At 41.0% G+C, this 22,354-nt stretch overlaps 1 protein-coding gene across 2 annotated transcripts; it reads left to right on the top strand.

Moving 5' to 3' along the window:
- The first annotated feature begins 424 nt into the window (after positions 1–424).
- SGCB (sarcoglycan beta) lies at positions 425–22,331 on the top strand. 2 transcript variants are annotated; one of them, XM_078446120.2, is made up of 6 exons: positions 425–448; positions 10,257–10,466; positions 14,414–14,599; positions 15,249–15,440; positions 15,749–15,880; positions 19,188–22,331. In XM_078446120.2, the coding sequence occupies exons 2-6, from the start codon at positions 10,287–10,289 to the stop codon at positions 19,389–19,391; spliced, it is 894 nt and encodes a 297-aa protein (XP_078302246.1). In that variant the 5' UTR covers positions 425–448; positions 10,257–10,286; the 3' UTR covers positions 19,392–22,331. The 2 variants fall into 2 exon arrangements, with proteins under 2 accessions (XP_078302246.1, XP_060511036.1); XM_060655053.3 differs by lacking the exon at positions 425–448 and adding an exon at positions 4,684–4,782.
- Positions 22,332–22,354: the final 23 nt, after the last annotated feature.

The following is a 22,354-nucleotide window of genomic DNA, read 5'->3' as shown; positions in this document are numbered from 1 at the left end:
GGCTTTTTTCATCACATTTGATCAGAATTTACTGAATTTCTCGTGCAACCAAACATCTGCCTTAATCATAAGGTAGGATTAGACTCGGTTCCTGCTCCTGAGCATCTCACAATCTTTTCAGAAGACAGATACGCAACTATAGGTCAATGTGACACGTTACAATAATATATAAAATACTCCGTGGAAATACTGACTCTTCCCTTACTTCCTCCTCCAGCCCCTAAAGAAAGGCTCAGAGGAAGTTATGGAAGAGAGTGACATTTAGAGCCAGCTCTGGAAGGATGGAGAGAAGTTCACCGAGAAGAGAAGGTGGAACAGAATGGACAGTAGCAAAGAGGCATGAAATTCCCTGGAGAGGCAGGGAATGATGAATGCTCATCCAGCGTGACTGTAGGGTATTCAGGGAATCAGAGACAAGACTGGGAAGACAGTCCTGGATTCAGCTGTGGTAAGTCCTGTATATGAGGCTAAAGAAATTGATCATTATTTTGTAGGCAATGGGGAAGCAGCAAACAGCTGTAAACAGAAAAATGATATGTTTGAGTCTCTTTTTTATATCATGTTGGAGCTCCTAGAAGTGAAGTTTGGGGCCGTGCTGGACCCAGAAAAATGCTTAGGAGACACAGATTTGAGGGTTAATGACGTTCTTCTCTGGAGTAATGCACAGTGAGCATCAGCATGAACATACGTCAAAGACACTTAGATGCTAGTAATATTTTTTACCCAGTAGGACAAATTAATCTCATATTCACTCATCAGAGTTATTAAGTACATATCACGTACTTGGTTCCCAGTGTGTTCAAGATTTGGAGCACAAAAGTGGTAACCCATTGCCCCTGCTTTGTAATGAATTTATAATCTACTTGGGAGTGAACCATACATGCGTGAAAAGTAAAATAACACAAAACAGTGTATTATTAAGTATCAAGGGGGCATCATCGCAAATCGGTGCCATAACAATTACAAAGAGAAAGCAATAATGATTAGCTGTAATTTTCAGGAGGAAGTGGGACTGAGGCTGGTCTTTTAAAGAGGGTTAGAATTTAGGGAGGTATGCATTCATAAATAAGACAGATGGGCAACTAAAGAAATTCCCTTGTACAAGGATAAATGTGATCACAGAGGCCTGCTGAGGATCACACAGAGGGCCACAAAAATCAGAGTTTTGTGATGAGGAGAAAGATTAAGAAGGGCTTCCCAGAAGAGGTATCTCTTAAGCTGAGTTTTGGTGGACAAGTAGGAGAATAGCTAGATAAAATAGGGAAATATCCACATATGCAAAAGCATAGAGATACTAAGAACTTGATGCATTCAGGCAAATAGATGGGAACTGCAAATACCACACAAGGCTGGAGTGAGGATGAGTTTGTGGAAGAGGCGGGAAATGAGGCTAAAAAAAGGTAGACGGGGACCAGAAAGTACGAAACCTTATGTGCTAATAAAAGGAATTTAATTTTCATTGTGAAAGTTATTGGAGGATTTTAAAGTTTGGGATGAAGAGTGTCATGATTTTAGAAAGATCAGGGGCACCTTCGTGGCTCAATCGGTTCAGTGTCCTCTTGATTTTGGCTCAGGTCATGATCCCAGGGTCATGGGATCAAGCCACACATTGGTTCCACACTGAGCATGAGCTTGCTTAAAATTCTCTTTCTCTCTCTCTCTCTCTCTCCTGCCACTCTTCCCAACTTGCACACTCTAGAAAGAGAAAGAAAGAAAGAAAGAAAGAAAGAAAGAAAGAAAGAAAGAAAGAAGGAAGGAAAGGAAAGAAGGAATGAAAAGGAAGGAAGGAAGGAAGGAAGGGGAAAGGAAGGAAGGAGGGAGGGGAAAGGAAGGAAGGAAGGAAAAAGGAAGGAGGGAAGGAAGGAAGGGGAAAGGAAAGGAAAGGAAAGGAAAGGAAAGGAAAGGAAAGGAGGAAGGAAGGAAGGAAGGAAGGAAGGAAGGAAGGAAGGAAGGAAGATCACACTACAAATAGTGTAGAATGACTTTGAAGGTTTCTGACCAGATGCCAGTGCCATTCACTAAGGAATACACAAAGAGCAGATCGAGGGGAAAGATTTTCAGTTCAGTTTTTGGATGTGTTGAAGGGCTACTGTAACAAATTAGCACAAATTTGATGGCTTCAAACAATAGAACTTTATCTCCTCACCGTTCTGAAGGCTAGAATTCAGAAAATCAGCAGGGTTGGTTCCTTCTGAAAGAATCTGTTCCATGGCCTCTCTCCTAGCTTCTGGTGACAAGCCTTGGCATGACCTGCCTTGTAGAAACATTACCCCTCCAATTTCTGCCTCTGTCTTCACATCATCTTCTCCTCTGTGTCTTTGTCCTCTCCTCTTCTTTTAAGGGCACCGGTCATGAGACTTAAAACCCAACCTAAATCCAGGGTGATCCTTAAATTAATTATATCTGTAAAGATCCTATTTCCAAATAACATCACAATTGCAGGTACTGGGGATTAAGACTTGGATATCTTCATAGGGGGACACTATTCAACGCATTATAAAGTGAATGAAGGGATAACTGTCTTCATAATCTGACCAGAACTCTAGCCTCAGGTTTGCACGCCCACAGGCAAAAGGAAATGCAGAATTAAAGACTGTGTGATGTGGCAGAAAGAGCAAAGGCTGTAGGTCAGATAGACCTAAATTCAATCCAGGCTCTGTATTGGTTGAAAACTTGGTAGGCTTTTAACCTCTATGAGTCTTGATTTCTTCATTTGTAAAATGGGGATAACATGACCTAAACATGAGATTGTCAGGGTAATTAGAGAGACATTCCCAGGTATGTGTAGACTCTACATGTTATTTACAAAACAAGATCCAAAAAAGCTTGCCGATAACACATTTGGGAATGACCCACATTAACTGTGGGGTCATGTGAGTATACTGAATCTCTTTAAAGACTACAGCAATTGACATCAAGAAAAATTGTGAAGTGTCCTGTCAGCTGGAGATGAGCAATAAGGACTCCAAGAAAAGGTGATTTTTCAGAGAGTCAGGGGGCATTTGGCATCAAGAAAATTAGTTGTCAGGTATTTCACCACCTAAGTGGAAGAGAAGTTGGCAGAATAAAGGCAGGGCTTCTGGTCTTAGAAAGTGGGGTGTCAGGCAGATTTCTAAAACATTTACGAAGTTTCTTCGCTATGCTGGGCATTGCAAGTAAAAGGATATGTAAGACATGAGCCTTCCAGATAGAGCTCCCCATCTTTCAGGTGACATCAGACAGGTAAACAAGATAAAATACAATGCCACATAAAGTGCTACAAAAGGCAGCACAGTTAATTAGGGGATGGACCAGCTAAAAACTGCCTGTGGAAGCCTGGGGAGGCTTTAGAGGGAATGTGACATTTGAATGGATTCTTGGAGGATGAATAAGAGTGCGCTTGCCAGAGAGAGAAAGAGAAGCTCTCTCCAAGCAGAGGAAAAAGAGGCAAAACATATAGGATGTAAGGACTGTGGTACCAGAGCTGGAGACAGGAGCTAAGGATCAGTCAAAAGCCCAGTTATCTGAGTTGATAACTCAGCTCTGGGACCAGAGCCAGAGTGTTGAAGACTTATTGCTGACTCCAAGAGCTTTGGGCTGTAATTTACAGTCCTGGTTAAGATGCAGGTTTATCCTAGAGATCCCAGCAGGACTGAGCAGAGAGATGTGAGTCAGTGGTTCTAGCATTCAGGAAAGAAGATGCACAGAGATTGATGACCAGTGTGCTACTGGCATCAGCCAAAATCAGGAGAGACGGGAAAAGTTTGTGAGGGATTTATTATGCGACAGATTACCTAATTTAAACTTCACAGCAATTTCTGATGTATAGCAAGCAGAGCAGCGAAATAACAGCTCCAGTCATCAAAAAGCAAAACTGACCTAGTTCCTAGAGAAAGAAAGCTATTGCCAGCTGGTCTCTTTGTGTTTCCTGCTGACTTAGGCAGCCCTGGGGCCCAAAGATGCTTTCTAGAAGTCTGTTTCAGCTACCTGAGGAACAGCAACCTTGGTTGCTACTGCCCTCACTGCATTTTAAAAAGGCAACCAAACAAAAAAACAAGTAACAGCAAACTAAGAGGAGTGTTGGATTACACTGACAAGGAACAAGGAATGTAAACTCAAAGTACTTGTGCATTTTGGATGGCACGTTCCGGGTGTGCAGAGAATATCTGTTAAATTAGGTTCCCCAGACGTAGCGCCCCGGACAACACTGTCTCCATTACTACATGGAAAATCCACCCCCAGTACCACAGAAGAAAGCGCCAGACTTCATAGGCCCTCTGAAGTTAAGAAGCATCCCTAAAGCGATTTTCTGTCCTCCTTGAAGACGCTCAGTTTCCAAGATTTTAGCTAGCTAATTGGCAACTTGTCAACGTCCGTGTATATTGTCACTACCGCCCGTCCCCGGGTCCTTTCCAAGACGCCCCTTCCCACCCTAGCCAGGGAGACCCCGGCCCATCAACCAAGGAGGACGGCACCAGCTCTCCGTGACGGTAACGTAGGGGGAAGGGAGCGGCGCCCTCCTCTTTTGAAGCGCCTCTTGGGTAGAACCCAGAAGCGGCCCGAGGTGGCGTGAATACCTGTGCCCCGGAAGACGCGCCCCGAAGCCACAGCCCTGGATGCAGGGGCGCCCGGGACTCCAAACCTCCCCCCGAGGGGCGGGGCTCGAAGCCGGCGAGCGGCGCTCCCCCCAACCCCCACCCCACGCCAAGGCGCAGGCGCGCGGGGTGCGGCCGCGGCGCTGAGAGCGGCGGCGCCAGGCGCGGGAAGATGGCGGCAGCGGCGGCGGCGGCGGCGGCCGAGCAGGTCTGGGAGCCCCGCCGCGGCCGGGGGCAGGAGAGACAGGGGAGGCCCGGGTCCTGCCGGTGGGGCCCTCCGCGGGGCTGGCTGCCGGGGGAGGCAGCCGGGACGCGAGGGCGCGCCGGGGCCGGGGGCCGGGCTCCAGGGGGGCGGAGCGGGCGGGAGGAGCTGTCCGCAGCCCGGGATGCTGGCGAGGGCCGCCTGGGACCGCGGGCCGGGGCTCCGGGCCGAGGAGGGGGAGCAAGCCGCGGCCCTCGGCCAGGCCCGCTGCCCCCCGGACGGGCTGAGGAGGGGTCGCCGCCTGAGGGGCGGGGAGGCGGCCGTGGCAGGCGGGAGCCTGCGCCAGGACGTGCCGGAGACGTGCCCGGCACGGTGGCCAGCGAAGATTCGGGTAAAAATAGCCTCAGCCTGTGAGCGGGGAGGCTTCCCTGACACCCGCCAAGAAACAGTCAGCTGTTGCCTGGGTGCCAGCTTGCGGCCACTTCTTGTGTCTGCCATCCCCGATATGCAGACATCAGGTTTCTCCTCCCGTTTTGGTTTTAGAGATTTAGTCACCAGTTTAAAACTGCCTCCTGTCCAGTTGGTTTAAAATTATTTACTAAATCTTTATCAAGTATTTCCTGATCTGCATGGTAAACTTGTAACTTAGAGTAGTTTAAAAGGCTGTTATTCCTCCCCAAAGCGAGCTCTACGTATGTATACGCATATATGCATGCATCTGTTACATATACATACCAGTCGTTGCTAGGGGCTTTGTTAAAATAAAAATAGTTTTCATAGTCACTTTCTCCTTAACTGTTATTCCCTTTACAAAACTATGATATGGTAGTTTCCTTTGAAAAAGTCTCATTCTTCAACATCGTTGGAAGAATAAATTGGAGTCAAGTTGCCAGCATTCTGTTCCCAGAAAAGACCTTCTTAACTAATTGACTGCTTTTAGGGACCTAATAGAGATACATAACCGGAACAGTCATTCCAAGGGACATAGAAAGCAGAAGACATGAAATCTGCCTTCAAGGAGCTTCAAGTCAGATTAAGTGCAGAAAAGTCAGCCACAGGGGCAAGCTACAGATCTAACAGTATAAAACCTAAAGGAATGAGTGAAAGTGAACGGAGACACAGCTTCTGGGAGTTGTTGAGACTAAAATTGTTCCTTGGCTTTCCACATTTCCCTCCTGATTTATCAGCTCTTGTTTCAGCCTGTTCTTTTTTTTCATCCACATCACTTATGAATGCTCTGGAGTTTCCACCAAGGTTCTATTCTCGCTTTACACAGAAACTGGGCAGAGTGGCCCATTCCTTAGTGTCACTTCAGAGTAAAGCATTTATGTCTCCACCGTGAACTGAATTTTCCACATGCACCCCAAACTGAAAAATGTACAAAATTGGATCTCATCATATTTACCATTAAAAGGGCTCCAGGGGCGCCTGGGTGGCTCAGTTGGTTAAGCGTCCAACTCTTGGTTTCAGCTCAGGTCATGATCTCACGGTTCATGAGTTTGAGCCCCTGCATCGGGCTCTGTGCTGACAGTGTAGAGCCTGCTTGGGATTTTCTGCTTCGTCTCTGTCCCTTCCCTGCTCATAGTGTCTCTTTCAAAAAAAAGTAAATAATAATTTTAAAAAAGGGCTACAACCATCCATTCACTTGGTTAACCGAGCTAGAAACTTGAGAGCAGGGCCAGTTTAAGGGAGCTCAGAAAGGACCCACACTTGGTTTAATGCTCTGCTGTCCCTGGATTCCACACATTATGTAGCAGGCCCTACCTGGGAGTCGCCTTAGATCGTCTGTGTCACATACAGCCAGTCAATCACCAGGTTCTGTAGTTCATCATCTTTTTTTAATGTTTCTTATTTATTTTGACAGACGAAGATCATGAGTGGGGAAGGGCAGAGAGAGACAGAGAGAGAGAATCTTCCTCTTAATGCCTCTCCCCGTCATCTCTTCATCTAAAGCTCAGTCAAGCTCTTCTTTGGACTGTTAGATAAACCTGCTGTTGACATCTTCATCTCTGAACTCTTCTGTTGCACTTGATCTCTTTTTGGCACATGAATTTGATTTTGCTGTGACGCAGATCTGATTGTATCACTAACCTATTTTAAATCTTCAGTGGTTCCCCATAACCTTCAGGATAAAGTCCGTTGTTCTTGACATGGTAACTTACGTCCATTCATTTACTGGCACCTACCCACATCTCGCACCTTATTCTTTGCCCCATTTCTGTACTCCTCCTTTTCACGGTCCACAGAAACTACCAAAATCAATTCATACTGATGTGACTTGTAGTCACAGTTTCTATGCTGTTCCCTTTGCCTGGAATACCTTTCTCTGCACTTTTGCCTGGCTAACTCCCATTTATCCTCCCAAAATTCGAGTGAGATCTCAGCCTTTCTTAAAAACCTTCACCTGATGCCCCTGCTTGCTAAGTAGAGTTACGTTCCTCTTTTGTACCGTGTCAGTAGTGTATTTGCTACTCCTGCACTTGCCATGTTGAACTGGCATTGTTAGTGACCTGTCTGTCTACTGTCCTGGCCTGTGAGGAAGTTCACTGAGAGCAGTGCTATGGCTTGCTTGTCTTGGTGATCTGGAGCCTCTGGCATATAGTAACTCTTCAGTGAATTATAAATGCATCAAATTGAATATAATGATGTACATGAATTGGCAGAGAAGAGTAAAGAATGCCTCCCAGGAGGGATCAGTTTTGCCCCCTCTCCTATGTAGACCTGTATTCAAGCCCTGACTTTTAAGTTGCCCCTACTGTGTCTGTGAAAATTAGAAGAAAGCACACCTTCCTTAAGGTATTCAATACCTTCAGCCCAAATACTTTCAAAATGAACATTCAGCTCTAAGAGGTCTGCAATGTCAGTGTACCCTCCTAGATGTTGCACCTCATGCAGACACACAACTTACATGATACTCAGCAACCTGTCTTGTGAAAAAAAATCTGGTAGTGGATTGAGGCGTCTTCTATATTGCCTTCCTTACCACTTTGTGGAATTAAAAAAAAATTTTTACCTGCTGCATTACTCACAATGATTATTCCTGTCCTTTTCCATTTTCCACAATCCCTTAACCAGCCTGCTGCCTCGGCCGCCGTGATAAGATTCCAGTAGCCATCTCCACTCTTCCTTGGCAGATGACCTTGCCTTTTCCATCCCAGAAGAAGATGTTTTCTCTTCTGGGTGTGAGCTGTTTCAGCGAAGCCTATCCTTAAAGATTATCTTTTCTCATGTACTCTGTGTCAGCTTCTTTCCTGCCTCCTGAAGGATCTCATTTCCTCCATTATCCTGCCCCGCTCTGAGACCTTTGGCCTTTGCCCCGCTTGGCATCTTTCCCTCTGCGGTCAAATAGGCGAGTCTTCCCCCAAATTGCATGGAGAGGAGAGGAAGACACAGCAAAACTGAAAACACAGTTTTCTTCTGAGTGTACGTAATTCTCTAGCTACAGTCCTCTCTTTCCTCTTTTCTCTTTCTGGACTCAAAAATAGATACACACATGTGGCATCTTTTCAGGCTGTTTCCTGCTTACCCATTTGCTACTTAGAGTTCATCTTTGAAAGTCACAGAAGCACTTCTTAACAAAGCAAGTTCAGCAGCAGTGCACATGCTTGGTTCTCTTACCATTCATTGTAGTCCTCATTTCCCACTATAGCTGCACATTTAAATTTTCCCCAGACCATGTCCTTGGCTCTTTGTTCTCTTTCCTGTATACTGTTTTGCACAGTAAGAAGATGCACTCGTGGATTTAATTTACCTCAAGGCTAAGGATCTCAAATCTCTGTCTCTAGCCCAGACTGACCTAATACCCCATCCCTGCCTTCCCCTTGCCTTTGAGTCACGAGGTTATTTCTCATTCAGTTTAAGTGCAGCATATGTAGAATCTTCTCCCTCCTTCATTCTCCATACTTCACTAGTCACCATTCAGTAAACACGGGATTGTTTGAAGCTGGCTGCAGATTCAGTTAACTCTTCTCTTGAAGTATGTTTTTATTTTTTATTTTATTTTTATTTTTTTATATCTTTTCAATCTGTCTTTTTCCATCCCACCTTAGTTCAGGCCCTCATTACCTCATTACCTCTAACCTCCATTATGACAACATCGCCCAACAACCTACTTAACTGGTATTCCTGTTCCGATCTCTCCTACAAACACCCACATGTTTAGGATCCTGAAATATATGTCATTTATGTTCATAAACCTCCAGTGACTCCAAGTTAAACAGAGAGGAAGACTGGAATTTGTACCCAGCAGGCCAGGAATTTTCCCAACCAGCCCTACTTTGCAGCTTTCTTCTCCCTACATTGCCGGCTCTGACCACCTACTTCCTGTTTCCTTGAAAAAATACTCCAAGCCATCCTGTTTCTCCTCTCATTGGACTCCACAGCATGTGTTGCCCAGACTATTGATTTTGGCACCTGAACATACAGAATAATTTATTGCATCGCTAACTGTTTTAATAACGTGTAACATCTAGAAGATAAGGATCCTGTCCTATATTATTTTTGTATTCCTACTAGTGTTTAAGCATAAAGTGTTTAATAAATGCCTATTCAAAAAATAAATTGTCTCAGAGCTCTAACATATATGTAAGTTGGGCAGTATCCATTTCTACCCATTTTGTGTTTCTGATGTATTACCAAAAATATCATTCAACCATAGTCTAAGTTAGAGGCTCTCAAACTTTCTGGTCTCAGGTTACTTTTATGCCCTTAAAAGTTACTGAGGATCCCAAAGAACTTTTGTTTATGTGGGCTATATCCATTGATGCCTATTATATTAGAAATTAAACCTGTGAAAATTTGAAACACAGGAATACACAAGCACACATTCCGTTAGTTGTTAGAGCAGTGATGTCATCACATATTTAGCCTCTGGAAATCACTGAACATTCATGAAAGAAGGAGAGTAAAAAAAGTAAATAACATCTTGGTGTTGTTTTGAAGATAGTTTTTACCCTCCAGTCTCCTGAAAGAGTTCAAAGGGCTCCTCCGGGGCCCCCCTGCCCATACTTTGAAAACTACTGATCTAAGATAATATTATCTTTAGCCAATTGGGGTCATAAACAGCAAAGTGTGTCAGAATTTCCAAATTCTTTTCCTATAAATGAAAAAATATATATAATGAAACAAATCATTGTAAGTCATTAACTTAAAAAAAAAAAAAAAAGATTACCGACTGTGGAATGTCTGTGTCAACTCTTACCCCAAATGAGCTAGCTGTGCACTTTAGTGACAGTGGGACTATTCAGAGCAGAGAGTGGAGATATGTTATCAAATAGTCTCAGTAACGGTTCTTCTCTACTATCCCTCCAAGCAAAATAATGTCTTGAGTTGGAGCTTGCAACTCAACACCTTAAAGTTTATTTATGGCAAATATATCACTAACCAGTTCAGCTTTCTTTAGGTAAGAATTTGTACTTCATAAATAAATGCGTCGAAAGGAGTGGGTATGGCTGTTCCATTGTGCTGTATTTTGTTTTCAGCAAAGTTCCAATGGTCCCGTAAAGAAGTCCATGCGTGAGAAGGCTGTCGAGAGGAGGAATGTCAATAAGGAGCACAATAGTAATTTTAAAGCCGGATATATTCCAATTGATGAAGATCGCCTCCATAAAACGGGGTTGAGAGGAAGAAAGGGCAATTTAGCCATCTGTGTGATTATCCTCTTGTTTATCCTGGCTGTCATCAATTTAATCGTAAGTATCTGCCACAGAATTTTCTTGGTTTTTTTTTAATTTTTTTTTAATGTTTATTCATTTTTGAGAGACAGAGACAGAGCATGAGCAGGGGAGGGGCAGAGAGAGAGAGGGAGACAGGCTCTGAGCTGTCAGGCTCTGAGCTGTCAGCACAGAGCCCAATGTGGAGCTCGAACTCACTGACCGTGAGATCATGACTTGAACTGAGGTCAGACACTTAACTGACTGAGCCACCCAGGCGCCCCAGAATTTTCTTGTTTTAATTACCATGGGGAATTTTTCAGTGACATCATGGACTTTCTATAATTTCTTGTTGAAGCCCTCTTTCTGCTTTTCTATACGTGTTTTATCTCTTAAGGTTTTTTTTTAGATGCACAGTTACCCTTTACAGTTTGTATAAAGAGCCCCTGATTTGCTTACTCTCCAAAATATTATATGACAGAATCCTGTCTTCCTAATTTCACAACCAAGAGTGCGTTTTATCAGATGTTCCTTCTTCTGATATATACTTTGAAAGACAACAGGAGATTCCATCTTTTAAATACTTTTAGGAAAGACCCACTAGCCTTTTCTTTTTTTATTTATTATCGAAGTGTAGTTAACATACAGTATTAGTATCAGATGTACAACATGGGGAGTCGACAGTTCTGTATAGCACTCAGTGCTCACCGTAAGTGTGGTCACCATCTGTCACATTACAACATTATTACAGTGTTATCGACTGTATTCCTTGTGCTGTACTTTTCATCTCTGTGACTTATTTTATAACAGTAAGTTTGCACCTCTTATTGAGTTGTCATAAATGTTACCTAGTATGCTCATATTGCCATGTATTAATTTTATGTAGAAGAAAATGTTCATGGAGTATTTTAAATGGCTTAAATTTTGCAAGGGTAAAGTCAACTCAGCAGAAGAGACCTTTGCACCATGACTTTACTGCCTTCATCTGTCCTAAAAAATAATAATCCTTTCTGTTTTCATTCAGCTTTTCCTACATGAAGTCTTACCTCCTCAACTAGGTTTTAAAATTGTAAACCCTTGTTTGACAGCAAAGGGTTATATTTTATAGTCTTAAGTCTCTGTTGTCAAAGAATGAAAGGATGTGGCAGGCCAGTTTACACTAAGGTGCTGAGGACCTACTATGTTGCCTTTTCCTAAGATACTTGCTTTTTGAAAGAAGACTTAATCCAAGGTTGTAACTCTCTGAGGGTTAAACTTGAAACCCTCTGGCATGTGTGTAGATGACATTTTCAGAGGGTAGTTTTTGGTATAACTAAGACTGGTCGTGAGCATGGGCTGCAGCAGTTCTAAAGTCACTCCGTTTACTTTATTTTTGACTTCCAGTACTTTCAAGCCAGCCCGTTATATACATCCAAAACATTTGTGTCGAATTCTTCCCTTACATTGAAAAGAGCTGGTATTATAAATACTGGGAGCACATATTCTGAAATTATCTTATTTTAGAAATTTATTTTATTGGAAACTCCTGGTTAAGATGGCAGAATGAAGACTTTTTTTATTCCCATCCCGTTTAAAAAGCTCATCCTAAGATGACAATGTCAACAAACAGAAATATCTGGAAAGAGAGCAAGAGGCAACTGAAATCCTAAACCATAATACATGAAGACCAAAAAGCAGGGTGAGAAACGGCAAATAACTTATCAGAGAAGAGAAACTGCTTGTGTGTGTTGAGGAGGGGGCTGCAGGGTGTGTTCATGAAAGTGCCTTGCAGAATCATCAGGATTGCCTCAGGAATTGGAAATACAAGTATTTTGAAAAGCAGGAGTGAGGCAGGAACTGAAAACAGCTTGTTTGAAAAACCTATAGGAGGAGCCATGAGATCCCTAGCCTTCCTCAGCCTTCCAGCCAGCAGTGAGGCCACTATGCCTCCTAACCCCACACAGTGTGTTACAGAAGGGAGGGGATTCTTCCTGCCTGAGGATACTGTTGTGCAGAAGAGGGTAGGGATGGTTTTCCATTCCAGAAGCAGGGAAGTCTGAATCCTGGAAGCGCTGAGACTGTTTCCAGCTCCATCTGTCTGCTGTCTCTGTCCTCTGTCTCCAGCTACCCGGCACCAGGCACACGTACCCCAGGCAAGACATGAAATAGCCTTCTGTGGAGGAAAGACCTGTAGATATTGACGCTTGGCAGGTCGCAGTGAAAAAGCCACCTAATCTCATACTCTGAAGGCTGTCTACCACAAGCCCACCCCACACAGAGAACTTTCTATGCGCTTTTTTAAGCCTCAGTGTTAAATATGAACACTGAGCCACCAGGGATCAATAGATTTTTTGGAAAGCTCCCAGAACTGAGAAAATGATGGAGACCAAAAACACCCAAGCCGTAGGGAAATAGAATTCAGAGAGAGAAAATGTGATGAATGGCAGAAAACAAAAAATTAAAATCAGTGTCTTCAGAGAAATAAGAGTATATTACATCCATGGAACAAGAATAGCATGCCATTAAAAAGGAGTGATTAAAGAATAAGGAAGAACTTGTAGAAATACACAGGGATGGATGGATGGGTGGATGGAGAGAGAGAAAGATTGGAAGATAAAAGGAACCCTTCCAGAAAGTTCAACAAAATTAAAGAATCAATCGAGGAAGTGTAACATTCTGTTAATAGGAGTTTCAGAAAGAGAGAAGAAAGAACACTGGGGAGAATGTTACCAAACAAATCAAGAAAATTTCCTAAAACAGATCGAAAACTACCATTCTGGGTGCAGTGTCATGCATAAAAAAGATGCACACCAAGGCTATTACTGTAAAATTTAAGAAAACAGGGATAAAGAGAAGATCCTAAAGTATTCCACAGGAAAAATAAAAACAGGTTATGCATGAAGAATACAAAATCACAGGCATCAGACCCCTCAAATGCAGCCCTGGAAACCAGAAAGCAGGGGCCTTCAAAATTTAGAGAGAAAATAACACCAAACCTAGGAATGTATATATCAAGCTAGACTATCCACCAAATGTGAGGGCTTACAGAGACATTTTTTAACCATGCACACTCTCAAAATTTCCTTCACATAGATTCTTTCTAAGGAGGCCACTGGAGGAGGTGCTCACCAAAAGAAGTCATTAACTCCCAGAAAGCTGAAGGAAAGGACACAGCAAACTGGGTATCTAGCACTGGAGAAAGACAAGGAAGTTCCAGCATGAAAGTGAAGGAAAAATTCATGGTTACAGTTGTGTAACAGACCCAGGGCTAACAGACTGGACCAAGAATATAAGAGTTCCGGCAAGATTTCCTGAGACAGAAAACTAGAGCCAGTAGAATAAACTATCTGAGAGGTTTGGGCTTTCAGAACATTTTACTGAGTGACATTTTACAGAAACATCAGAGGTTTTGAAAAGATTCAGTCAGGCTTCCAAAGAAACTCACCAACCTTGGTCTGATGCTAAAGAAAGAGAAATATGAAACTCCAGGAGACACAGAGTACAAGAAACGAACTGCTCTCTTAGTTACAGTATTTGGTTTAGGATTGAAAAATACTTACATGTTCGTAATACTGACAATTCTGAACATGGATCTAGCGAAGACTTGAGATTGGGGGAGAAAAAATGAGATAAATTCTCATCTGGTAAAGTAGGAAATGAATAGATAAAACCTAAAAATGATGAGTGAAGAAATAATATACTCATATTACTTAAAAATACGAAATAAATTCTAGATGAAATACCTAAAATTGCTGAAAGTGGTTGTCCCTGGACGAGATGTGGAGGGAGCAGAAGAAATAAGAAACTGTTCTTTTAGCACATTTTTTTTTTTTTTGACTCTTGGCTATTTGCCTTGATAAAAATGAAGTTGGTTTCGTTGATAGGTGGAAAACCAATTGATGTGTTCGTATCACTGATGAGACATTTTGGCAATGATCTTTTCTGTTTTTTTCCAGTTATGTTAAATGTACGTGACCTATCAACAAGGGGCTTGTTTCCTTTTTTAGATAACACTTGTTATCTGGGCTGTGATCCGCATCGGACCAAACGGCTGTGACAGCATGGAGTTCCACGAAAGTGGCCTGCTTCGGTTTAAGCAAGTATCTGACATGGGAGTCATACATCCTCTTTATAAGAGCACAGTAGGAGGAAGGCGGAATGAAAACTTGGTCATCACGGGCAACAACCAGCCTGTAAGTTACCACATTGGTTGAGGGACATTAGAGAAAAATTCTTAGTAAAAACCCAGTGTTGATTTTTGGAAATGGGTATTTTCCTTGAGAGACTGTCCATAAGCCTATTTAATAATATTGTTGGTCTTACAATCTATTAATGTAACATGCTTTCTTAATATCTGAATGTGGTATCCTTTTTTGTGGTAGATTAATTACTATGAGAATACAGAATGTACTCTCTCTCCTCCACACGAGGTAACCAGCACACGAAGCACCTTCCCAGGTTGGAATACCCTCTACTTTCTGGAGGCTGGAAGAGAATATGCCAGTCTAGTCTGTGGCAGCCCATGCCAAGTGGCTGCTATAACATAGGTTTTTGATGGAATAGAACCTCAAGGAGGTATTCTTACCACCCCCCGCCCATCTTAGGCCTAGGTCTATATGCCCTGTGACCCATGGATTTGTGCAGAGCAGCGTAAGCAAACAAGCACATAAGCCCTCATTCTAAAGCCCTCTTTTCCCAAGTGGATAGAGAGGGGACAGACAGATGCAGTTAAAATTACTTGAAGTTAGGCTGTTATGATAAAGTGTTTTTGATAATGTTCTTGATGAGTTTTGGATGCAGTCTCCTTTGAAAACATATTTATGATAAAGTGTTTTTCTGAAGATTGTTTTTCAGCAAGGGACAACAAAGCTCAGTGTAGAAAAGAACAAAACTTCTATTACAAGTGACATTGGTATGCAGTTTTTTGACCCGAGGACTCAGAATATCTTATTCAGCACAGACTATGAAACTCATGAGTTTCATTTGCCAAGTGGAGTGAAAAGTTTGAATGTTCAAAAAGCATCTACTGAAAGGGTATGATTTATTTTGTTTGCTTTCTTAATGGAAGAGAATTACTGTCTGAATTTACAAAGCGGGAGGGGAGTTTTGCTGTTTTATAGTGATGTGAAAGGATAAATTCTGGAACAATGGGAAGGGTTGATTTGTTCTAGATTTGTCACCTGATCATTATCAAGTCACGTCTATCTCAACACCTATAAAACGTGACCAAAAATACTTGCCTTTCATATTCCATGGTTGAAACTCCTGTTCCTCTGTCTCTGGTAATAATTCTCACCTTAATTTAGAAACGCTGTTTATTGCTTTCTTTTTTTAATTTTCAGATTACCAGCAATGCTACTAGTGATTTAAACATAAAAGTTGACGGGCGTGCTATTGTGCGTGGAAATGAAGGTGTATTCATTATGGGCAAAACCATTGAATTTCACATGGGTGGTAATATGGAGTTAAAGGCAGTGAGTATTAAGAGTTTTAGAGAATTATTAGATTCTTGGGTACATAAATCCATATGTGGAACAGTATACCATTATTAAAAACAATAATGTAGTTGTATATTTTTTGATATGGAAAGATGTTCAAAATGGACTTTGAAGTGAAAGAAAGTTACAGTTTGTGAAATATCTCATTTTTATTTTGCAAAACATATATGCATTTATAAAAACCTGGAAAACTATGCCAGAATGTCAACAGTGGCTGGCTATGGGTAGCAGGCTAACAGCTAATTTTAATTTTATTTATCTTTCTGCCTGCCTGCTGTTTTCTAAAAAAAAAAAAATTTTACATAATGATTCCTCTATTATTTTAAAAGACAAAAGTAATCTTTTAAAATTCTGAAAGAATTCTCCAAGTGGGAATTCTTGAAGTATCCGTTCTCTGAAGTTGTTGGGGTTTTACTTTTTAGTTAAAGGTTGTTCATATCCTTTCATGAGTTTTGTATCTAATGATGTGAAAATCAATTAGCAAGTGTGCAAAATGTATTTTATTCACCCATCTATTATTAACTAGAAAGGAAAAAGATTTTGCCTTTATTATAGCTATTGAAAAGTGAAATTTTGTACTTCACAGATTATATCTGAACTTCAGTAAGTAACATATCTCATATAAGGGAGCCAGAAGTCCAAAAATGGCTTACCTGCTGGGGCGCCTGGGTGGCTCAGTCAATTAAGCGGCTGACTTCGGCTCAGGTCGTGATCTCACAGTCTGTGAGTTCGAGCCCCACGTCGGGCTCTGTGCTGACAGCTCAGAGCCTGGAGCCTGTTTCGGATTCTGTGTCTCCCTCTCTCTGACCCTCCCCTGTTCATGCTCTCTCTCTGTCTCAAAAATAAATAAACATTAAAAAAAAATGGCTTACCTGCTTATAGTTCTGATCAAAGCGTATTTCTTCAAAATGTCTTTGGCCACCTGCTATATGCAACTTAACTGAAACTAATTAAATTTATTTTACCAAGCATAAAATATGGCAAAAGTGAGCTTGAACCCCAGGACTTATAAAATAATTCTTTCCTTTTATTTAAGTTTAATTTCATAGTTCTAGAAAAAATAAGCTTTGAAAAATTAAGTTCTTCCATTTTCATAAATAGCTTTTCTCCCTGAAAGCACATATTCCAATTTCTAAAAAAAAAAAAAAAAAAAGAAAGAAAGATGAACATAAAATGTGTTTCTTGCTAGAAACTCAATAGCAATACTGAGTATTTTTTGCACATATTGTAGTAAGAAGCTATTCCTCTAAGAGAGTAATGGTGAAGAATGGTCACAGGGGGCTATGAAACTCAAAGAAGCAAGAGGTGTGAGAGATATGTATATAACCATTAGCAAGCCAGCTAACTCCTTGTTTCCTATCTGAAAATTCTAACTGTTGTTAGTATGAGAAATATTAAAATACTTTGAAATGCACATAAACACATACCAGTTTCTCCACAGTTAGAAAAAAAAATCCAGTATTAAAAAGATAATTAGCTTTATAATTCAGTTAACATCAGTGGTTAGTTTTTAAGTGTATAGCTAATTATAAAAAAGAAAAAATTTTATCAAAAAAAAAAATATCAAACTGCTTTTAAAGAAGTAACTGCTTTAGCAGTTAGAAGAAAGGAAAATTAAATGACCACAAGATGGCAACATTGGAACAAAATTTCAAAATTCATCACATATGGATTGTATTTATATCCTGTGCATAACTATCACTAGTCCATAGCCGCTTCCGTGACTTCATAACCAACTTTGTCTTATTGCTTTAAATACCTTCTGTAACCTGATAACTCTCACATTTGGAACTCCTACTCTAATCTCTCCTCTGAACTAAGACTCGCACACCCACCAGCTGCCTTCTTACCTCTCCACTCCAGGACATAATACACATCTCAGATTCAACAAGTCTAAAATCTTCGTATCCTCCCTCCTTCCCCAAACATGCCTTTCTTTTTTCAGTGTCCCCCTCTTGTGAAATGGCGCCCGTCAGCCCATCAGCAAAGCCTCCTGGCTCTGCCTTCGAAAGATAGAGTCTGGCCGCTTCTCACTGCGTCCACCACCACCAGCAACAACACCCCTCATGGTATAAACCCACCGCTTCCTGCTGCACTGTTGGCTGCTTCCACTTTCGCCCCTGTAGTCCGTTCCCTGTATGGCAGCCAGAATGACCCTTTCTCAGAGATCACGTCACTTCCATATTCAGATCCCTCCAAGCAGCTTCCCATAGAATTCAGGATAAAACCCAAAAGTCCATTCCCTTTCCTAACATGTCTGGCCCCTAGTTATTTCTTTGACTCATCTCCTACCAGTCGACTCCCGCCTGCTCTCTGCTTTAGCCCCACTGGCTTCCACCTGCTCTAGAACACCAAGCACATCTTCACATCGGGGCCTTTGCATGGGTTGTTTCCTCTGCCTGCAGTGCCCTTCCCCAGTTTCCCATATGGCTTTCTCCTTCATATCACCCAGTTTGCACTGCACTGTGACCTTATCAGAGAGGCCTTTCCTGACCATCCTGTGTAAACACAGCTCCTGACTGGCCACTCTCTCTCTCTGCTTACCTTGAGTTATTTTTCTCCACTGATGTTTTATTTGTTTTACCTGTTCATGTATTTATTGTCTGCCCCTCCCCCATTAAAATGTCAACTGTGTGAGAACTTGGGCTCACCTGTCTCTTGACTGCTGTAGACAGCACCTAGAATGGTGTCTAACACATGGTAGACATTTAATAATTATGTGCTGGATGAATGAAAAGAAGAAAGAAAGGAGGGAGAGGCTTAGGAGTTCCCAAAAAGAAAAGACCTAAACGTTCCTGAAACAGCCTGGAGAACCTCCAGGCAGTTTTCTTTGAATGCCTGGTCTTCAGAATTATTTGGTTTGAAACTTCATTTGTGGCATTGCATAAATATTAGAAATCAAAATTAATTTTCTGTGAGAGAAAAACAAGCCTTTTTTCTTATCATCAGAAACTTACCAATCATTAGTAACTTTGTAAAAACTCTCTTAGGAAGTAACAAATGAAAATGATCTGAGACTTTATCAGTATCAGTCCCATATACTTAGGAATTTTGATATAATTTTAAGAGTGTTATAACTGTATTTGATCTACATTGTGAACTATTACTAAGAGGTCACTAGTTGAATCTTGACATTGGTTTTGTTTTCTTTGTTGTTGATTTGGTCATGACTTTACTGTTTCTTACTACATATTTTTCTGTTAATATTCTAAGTTTTGTTTATTAACTTTGTTCTGTCACCACTTGTGGAGGTAAACAAATTGTATTACTATTCTTCTCCTAGGAGAACAGCATCATCCTAAATGGAACCGTGATGGTTAGCACAACTCGCCTACCTAGTTCCTCCAGTGGGGACCAGTTTGGTACCGGTGACTGGGTACGCTACAAGCTCTGTATGTGTGCAGATGGAACTCTCTTCAAAGTACAAGTAACAGGCCAGAACATGGGCTGCCAGATCTCAGACAATCCCTGTGGAAACACTCATTAGAAGAACCCGCGAGGCCACCAATATGTTCATATCTTGACCTTTTTTTAAGAGTGTGCATGCAAATCATGTTTTTAGAGAGTTTGCAATAACTCTTATTTTATCCACAGAGCACTATTGTATCTATTATATGACCTCCATATTGAAAAGATTCTCAGAGAGCCTAAATTTTAGCACATTTCATTAAGTTGCACTGATCTTCAAATGGCAATTCTCTAAAATAATTACCAGAAGTGAATAGAAGCAAAATTAATCTCTAAAGAAGTGTTTTTAAAACTCCACTCTTCCTGGTCTAAAGGATAACTCTTTAGGCCACTCACTATAAGAAAGCTTTTGGTAACTAATGGGGATATACCCACTTAAGATGGTTGAAAGGGCCACCATTAATAAATGTCACATGCTCTGTCTTTTGGCTTCCGAGAGAAAAGACAGATTTTTGATGCATTAATTTTCAGCTATATTCTCAATGCAAGTGAAGTCATTAAAGAACTTCACATATGTGAGCTGGCATGAAACTATGGTTCCTTAGTTTTGCACCAGGATGAAAATACTCTGTAATAGAATGTTTACTTGTTAAATACTGATAAGTCGTGTTCACAGTGTGGTAGAAATTGAAACACCATCTCAGCTTTAAATAGCAAACGATGATAGTGGTCATCTGTGCATCTTACACACCCGAGGCACTGTCCCAGGCATCTTGTGTGTGCAATCTCTAATTCTCACCACAGCTCTGCGTGTAGGTGTTACTATTCCAGTTTTACCCATTAGGAGACTGAGGATCAGAACAGTTAAGAAGCTTGCCTGATGTCACATGGAAAAGAGCAGGGTTGAGATTGGAATTCACATGGGATTCAAATGAAAATGTACCTGCTTCCAACTCCCATGTTCTGTTCACTATCTGCACTGAAGTCTTACTTATTTAAAACTCCAGAAAAATGAATGAAGAGTAACTCAAACTTACCTAAGTAGATAAGAATCAAACAAAACAGTTATGCTTACTCAGGTTTAAAAATAAATAAATAAAATGGCCAACAGCTATCAGGTTTTAAACTAGCTTAAGCCAATTCCAAAATTATAATTTAGAGAAGTCAAATTAGTGTAGGGGTGGGTTACCCCAGTTTCCTAACTGATGGGCCTTGGCACTTTGGAGAACCTGAATTGGCTAAAAGGATTGCTAACTTATACACTCAGCCCTCAGGGGAGCTCAGTGAGAAGGGAGAGGACGTGGCCCCAGGCAAGTCCTGGTGGCTGGGGATGGCTGGGAAGGTTGCCACAGCCACAAGCCCTACAAATAGTCCCCTTTGCAGTGTGCGCCATGCCTTGAACAAAGTTGGGAAGCGCTGGAGTTAAGGGTGTTGATACAGGAAATAATTTTTAAGTAATTTTTGAGTAAGTATGAGACTTGATCTCTGCTCCTCATATTACAATCCCATCATAATGATCAACCCTCAAGCCAGTTGATTTTTAAGGTATTTTATATTTGACTTAAAAGGGACTCTCTGGTATTCATCAGACACACAACACCAGGGATGGAGTTTTCAAAAACAGTTTACTGTAAAATAAGCAGTAGAGATGAATTGTAAGCCCCACTCTGCATTCAAGTACAACAGTATTCTGTCATGGTCTTTGAACTATGTAGATAAGAAAATCAATACAAAAAGCAATTTGCATTCACTACAATCACAGTTCCCTCTGATAGGACAACCAAATGCCTTAGAGATTATGAACAGTCATTAAAGTATTTAAAGTAGATTGACTTACTATGTAATACTGAGTGCAGTTTTTAAAGGAAGGGGAAAAAATTGAACTTTATGACCTCTGAGTGTTACGATATTCAAATCCTATTTGAATATATTCAGTGTCATTTAATATTTGAGTGATACTCAGAAAAATCCATTGGAATTTTCATTCAGATGCTCAGTATATTTTTAATTTTACATTCTTTATTTGTCTGCTTTATTTAGGTTTTGAAGGTTTCTTTAAATATTTTTACAAAAACTACAAAACACTATGTTACAGAGTATTATTTATTGAATATAATTCATGAAACAATCTATTTTTATTCCTCTTTGAGAAATACTTGTGTTTTTGATACATCTCCATTAAGTGCTTTTAATGAGAGGATATTTTGATGTTTTTATAGAAGTGATTGTTAAGGTAACAGGTAACATATTTTTTAGGACGTTTTGCAGGTAACCCTTGCCTTTTCCTTGAGATGTAGTCCTGGAAAATTCACCGGAAAGGAGATTAAGAACAAACCGTCCATTTTACCTGTGATCTGTTTTGCACAATGGCAAAGCTTTAGCTACGCATTCTCACCACCAGATGGTATTTTCCTATAAACTGAAACGTTAGCTTTGCCTATTTCTGCTGGTTGTACCTCCCCTGCATTGAGCACGGACATGACAAGCAGCAGACTCCGGCAAGGTAGAGGGAGACAGGACCCCAGGAGAAGGGGCGTGGATACATGCTTGTTTAACCTAACCGGAGGTAGGTTACAGTGACAACAGGGACAGATGAAACGAAAGCAGAGTACTTCAGAAACCGTCCAAAGGGCAGTTAGGAAAATGTAAAACAACACAAGGAGGGACTGCCTATTTATGGGCTGCAAGATTTAAAAATATTTGTATTGTTTTTGCATTATGAGAAAACAAATTTTGTGCGATAGTTTTGATGAAAGGTGGAAGTTCTGCCTAGTTTTGAGTGAATTTTTTTTTTTAAAGGATGAGAATGTTACAGTGCTAAACTTGACAGAAAAGAAACCATTGAAATGCTGATAATTTTAGTAGTCTTTTAAGAAGTGTTGAGGGGGCAAAGACTACAAATTATGCCATACAAAGATAACCCTGTAACTCTGTTTTGGATTGCTAACCTGAGTTTCAGTCAATTCAGTTTGTAATAACTATTAATGATCTCTGTTTACAATAAAGACTCTAAATTGTTTGCTGTTGATTTTTTTAATGGTT

This window comes from Panthera onca, chromosome B1 (assembly GCF_046562875.1).
Source record: "Panthera onca isolate mPanOnc1 chromosome B1, mPanOnc1 haplotype 2, whole genome shotgun sequence".
Taxonomy (NCBI): Eukaryota; Metazoa; Chordata; class Mammalia; order Carnivora; family Felidae; genus Panthera; species Panthera onca.
This window is presented reverse-complemented; position numbering and strand designations above follow the sequence as displayed.

Bases quoted from the DNA above. Each gene is read 5' to 3' on its own strand.
- SGCB (XM_060655053.3), top strand. From the start codon at position 4,747: ATGGCGGCAGCGGCGGCGGCGGCGGCGGCCGAGCAG. The intron at 15,441-15,748 runs GTATGATTTATT...TTTAATTTTCAG, and splicing joins AAAAAGCATCTACTGAAAGG to ATTACCAGCAATGCTACTAG. The intron at 15,881-19,187 runs GTGAGTATTAAG...TTCTTCTCCTAG, and splicing joins GTAATATGGAGTTAAAGGCA to GAGAACAGCATCATCCTAAA.